At 42.8% G+C, this 4,685-nt stretch overlaps 1 protein-coding gene across 1 annotated transcript; it reads left to right on the forward strand.

Annotated features, from left to right (window-relative positions):
- Window positions 1–948: 948 nt before the first annotated feature.
- LOC140715653 (probable G-protein coupled receptor 139) lies at window positions 949–4,087 on the forward strand. Its single transcript, XM_073028017.1, has 2 exons — window positions 949–1,018; window positions 3,204–4,087. The coding sequence occupies exons 1-2, from the start codon at window positions 949–951 to the stop codon at window positions 4,085–4,087; spliced, it is 954 nt and encodes a 317-aa protein (XP_072884118.1).
- Window positions 4,088–4,685: the final 598 nt, after the last annotated feature.

Genomic DNA, 4,685 nt, shown 5'->3' on the forward strand with positions numbered 1-4,685 from the left:
TTTACAAGTAGACACGTTCGAGTTAAATGGTTAAATTGTCAGCCGCTTTTGATGGCTCTGGGCTTGTATTCTCTGAAGGTTTAAAATTGGGGAAGTCGGGAGGGGCTGGAATTTCACTGACCTGAGCCAGAAGGTGAATCTATGTAATTAATTGCCACATACGGCTGTGGAAGGCAAGTCATGCCGTGCATTTTCAGCGGAGACTCATAAGATGTTGATTAGTAAGGGTGTTATGGGTTACGGGGAGGAGGCAGGAGAACGGGATGGACAGTGATAATTAATCATCTATGATGGAAAAGCGGAGCAGATTCAGTACGCCAAAAAGGCGAATTCTACTTTTCTGTCTTCTGGTCACAATGTCCTGATGAGTTCCTGTCACATAATTAGTTGATCGGATATTTATATTAACGAGCTGGTTTGTAGGTGTACCCAATAATGAGGCCAGTGCGTGTGTATATACATTATATGCATACAGAGTATATATAATGTACGTTCTATACATATTATGTTTCCGTATGATTCAAATAATCAAGTCATATAACGTGATATCGTTGTTCGGCATGACAAGGTCGGTAAAGAGAATTGCAAATATTGAATATTGAACATTGAAGTTCAAACTTTTACACAATGTGTTCCCTACAATTCCCACCCCCACCAAAATTACCAGAAAGCGAGTGGAATTGCAGCTGTTTCTTAATTTACGAGGATACTGTGATTAGGAAGTTACCAAATCTGTTTACTCTTTAGCGGCTCGCAATGCTAATTGTGACGTCAGCCATTATGTTTGTTCACTAATGTATCTTAAGTCAATAACATTCTCGTGATTGAATTGTAAACAACATGATCTTATTTAAATGACTTTCGCGTTTGAGCATATGAAGCACTCCTTCCGAAATCAACAACAGCTCGATTGGTGTTAGGAACGGGTCTGGCATACCCTTAAGGAAAATGCATACTCCTCCCAGAGGCCTGGTGTACGCAATTTACTACACGGCTCTTGCAGTGATCGCGGTTCCTGGTAAAGCATTTCTTACTATTTTGACATCTATGGTCTTATGTCTTATGCTCTGATTATGAATAGCTGGACATGATTGGCTGAGCAGATATTTATATCAAAGAACAAGTCTACCGATGTACCTAATAAAGTGGAGACTGGGTGTTTTTATACGTTATTTGCATAAAACGAATGCATGACATATATTAAATACACTGTCAATCCACACAAAATATTTGAGGAACTAAGCAGGCCAGAGAGCATCTCTGGAAAAACGTAGAGTGAAATTTTCGGGCCGAGATTCTTCGGCAGGAAGTTGCTTATTTGTTTACCTACTTATTTACTTATATAATTTGTATTTGCACAATATTTTGGCTTTTACCCCTTGGTTGTTTTTCAGTCTTTGTCATGTGCAGTTTCCCTTGATTCTGTTGTTTTTCTTTGCATTTACCGTTGATACCCGCACGAAAGTCAATCTCGGAGTTGATGATGGGTACTTTGAACGTTGACTGGGTGGCTTTCATGATGTTGACCCGTTTACTTCCAAATGTCCCACACGCCCCTGAACCTTTCCGATTCCTGAACCTTCCCAAATTGAAACTAAAGTTGCAATTTACTTCTTGTGTACCTCTGAGGTTCATGGCACTCTTGATGACGACGCCAGCTGGTGGAGCGGTATTACTAACTTACGTTGAGCACTGGGTGCTATCTTCCCTGTGTCTCAGCAACTGAAATCCGCATGAATACATGAGCTGAGGAAGTGTGACAGGGGGTTTTGATGAATGTATGAATGTCATAAGAACATAAGGCTGCGGAGCAAAAATAGGCCATCCCATCATCTGCTCCGTCATTCCATAAAGGCTGATTTGTTATCCTAACCCCATTCTCCTGCCTTCTACACGTTTGTGATTATATACACAATACTGTGCAAAGGTCTTTGGCACATAGTTTAGGGTGTACAGTCTAGGGTGCATAAGCCTCTTGGAGAGTACCGTCTCTACCAAATGGTTACCAATAGTTAGAAAATCTTAAGACTCGCAGATTTTGTTGTTTCAACAGCAGTAGAGATGGAGATGTGTTTCCGCCACGTGTTTCACACCAGATCAAAATTAACTCAGGGAGGAAATGGCATTAAAAATTACAGCTTACAGTACAGTTGAAATGTCTTAGGCACAACACCTATACATTGAATCATATAAATTCATACCGCTGAGTTCACCATGACACGATTGAGAAGAACTGAACAACAATGTGTAGGGGATAGGGAATGATAAGTGTGTTCGAACTGCATTAGTTGAGGCAGTTAACTGGAAAACGGTCTTGACACACTAAACGTGCAGCAAATATTTGGCAGATAATAAAGCAATTAAAATACATTTTTTATAAATGTTGTGATTACGCCACCGTATCTGTAACAAGGCGACTGAGTATTTACCACTATCTTTACCACACTGTATTAACGTTTGATCTATTTAAAAAAAAATCATGCACTGATATGGCCTTATTTAGGACTATGGCCGACAGTTAAATGAGGAGTAAATATTCTCTGCAATGCATAGGCACGAAAATTGACACTTCTTTGACTTACCTGAGTTGTTATTGCCTACCTGTCAGCTTAAATCACCCTAGCAATTCTCCCCGTCCTCTCTCATGATATGGAGCTTTGTCCACAAAACTGACACTCATTGAATGCTTTGTTTGTTTGTACTTTTCGAGACTTCTTGTGGGAAAATCCCTGAAGACCAGCACCGTCTGGGATACAGAAACCATCCCGTCTGGCATAAAAAATAAATTCATGACAAAGGTCATTGCGAACATCTTTGGTCTGAAGAACAATTGAACGTCTTGACCAGGGGTGTCCATCCTTTTTACGACATTTTCCCTACTACCATCCGAGGGGTACGTAGACCCCAGGTTGGGAAATCCTCGTCTTGAGCATGTCTGCATCCATTTGTGCATTGAAGTTGCTGTCAAGTTCGTAACTGATCAGATTTGCGCATAAGCAAGCAGGGGTCCAGGTTGTGCAAGTGTACTCAACAAATTGGCCGCAAACCAGGACCGATGCAATCAGTTAGGATTGTCTCCATTGTAGGGCATTTATAGAAGTTAATCAAAGATTTTTTGATAACATGCAGGAACAATAGAGACTTTAGAATTACTTCTGCTGCAAGTGTGTTCAGTCATCAATCTCCAATTGTTTCTCCCACAGTTAATATAGTGGCCATTGTGATCCTGTCTCGAGGAAAATGCGGTCTTTCAAGATGTATCAGCTGGTACCTCGTGTCCATGGCGACGACGGATCTGGTAGTAATTCTCACCGCCGTGATATTAAACCGGATTCCAGCTATTTACTTTCCCGGTAGTTTCCTCTCTATTACGCCCGTGTGCAGTTTCAGCATTGCTTTAATTTACGCCGCTAGGGACAGTTCGGTTTGGTTAACGGTCACGTTCACATTTGACCGATATGTCGCCATCTGCTGGCAGAAACTCAAAGTGAAGTACTGCACCCACAGAACCGCCGGCATTGTTGTCTCTGTCGTCTGTACGTTGGGCTGCGTGATTAATATTCCCTGGTACTTTTTGCATGAGCCTATCTATGTCATTGCCAACGTGCCCTGGTATTGCAAACGGGCGGATATCCTTTCTTCTTTTCTGCTATGGAAAATATTTGATTGGACCGATCGTGCTCTGACCCCTTGCCTACCGTTCCTGCTTATTCTCTCGCTCAACGCCCTCACTGTCAGGCACATTCTGGCAGCCAGTCGAGCTCGAAGAAGACTCCGCAGTTTCCCAACGGGAGAGAAACAGAGCGACCCGGAGATAGAAAACCGCAGGAAGTCGATCGTCCTGCTCTTTGCAATCTCAAGTTGTTTCATCCTTCTGTGGATGCCGTATGTTGTCCACTTCTTGCTTGTTCGATTTCAATTTGGTCATGCAATGAACGGCTACAGCGAACCGAGATTTATCCTGATGGAAAGTGCCAACATGTTTCAGATGCTGAGCTGCTGCACAAACACGTTTATCTACGCAGTGACTCAAAAAAAGTTCCGGGAAGAACTGAAGCTTCTCGTGAAATTTCCGCTGAACATTTAGCACTCAATAGCTCCGTTACGGAAGCAACTGATTCTTGCAAATGAGCAAATTCGCTCCCTTTAGTCACAAATAAATTTTCCTCAGAAGCCCAGACTTAAGTATACACAACCCCGCCATTTTGTATCGGAAATTATGTTTTACTATATAGATTAGTCTAATAGTCTGTTTTTCGATTTAGATGCCTTCCACTTCCCACTACTCCCACTCTCGGCCTACCGCAGGAATCGCTCTCTCCGTCACCTTCATCTGCATTCGTCCCACCCAAGTTGTCTCCCTTCTGGTACATCCCCGCGAGTGGAAGAATTGTTACACCTGCCCATTCAGCCTCTCTTACACCACTCCTTGTCCGCAACAGTTCCTCTGGGTGACAAGACACTGCACGGGGGTGTCCTTCGGAGCCATCTACTGTAACCGTGCTCTTGCTGCGGCGTGTTCTGCATCGGTGTGAACCGATGTTGTCTGGGTGTCTTTAGCTCCGTTTGCAATAAACCGGGTTTCCCTCTGGTCAACTATTTTAATTCCATTCTCCATTCCCATTCCAACATATCTACTCATGGCCTCTTTGCTTCCACGATGAGTCATCTCTCACGTTGGAAGA

The sequence above is a fragment of the Hemitrygon akajei genome, chromosome 24 (assembly GCF_048418815.1).
Source record: "Hemitrygon akajei chromosome 24, sHemAka1.3, whole genome shotgun sequence".
Lineage (NCBI taxonomy): Eukaryota > Metazoa > Chordata > Chondrichthyes > Myliobatiformes > Dasyatidae > Hemitrygon > Hemitrygon akajei.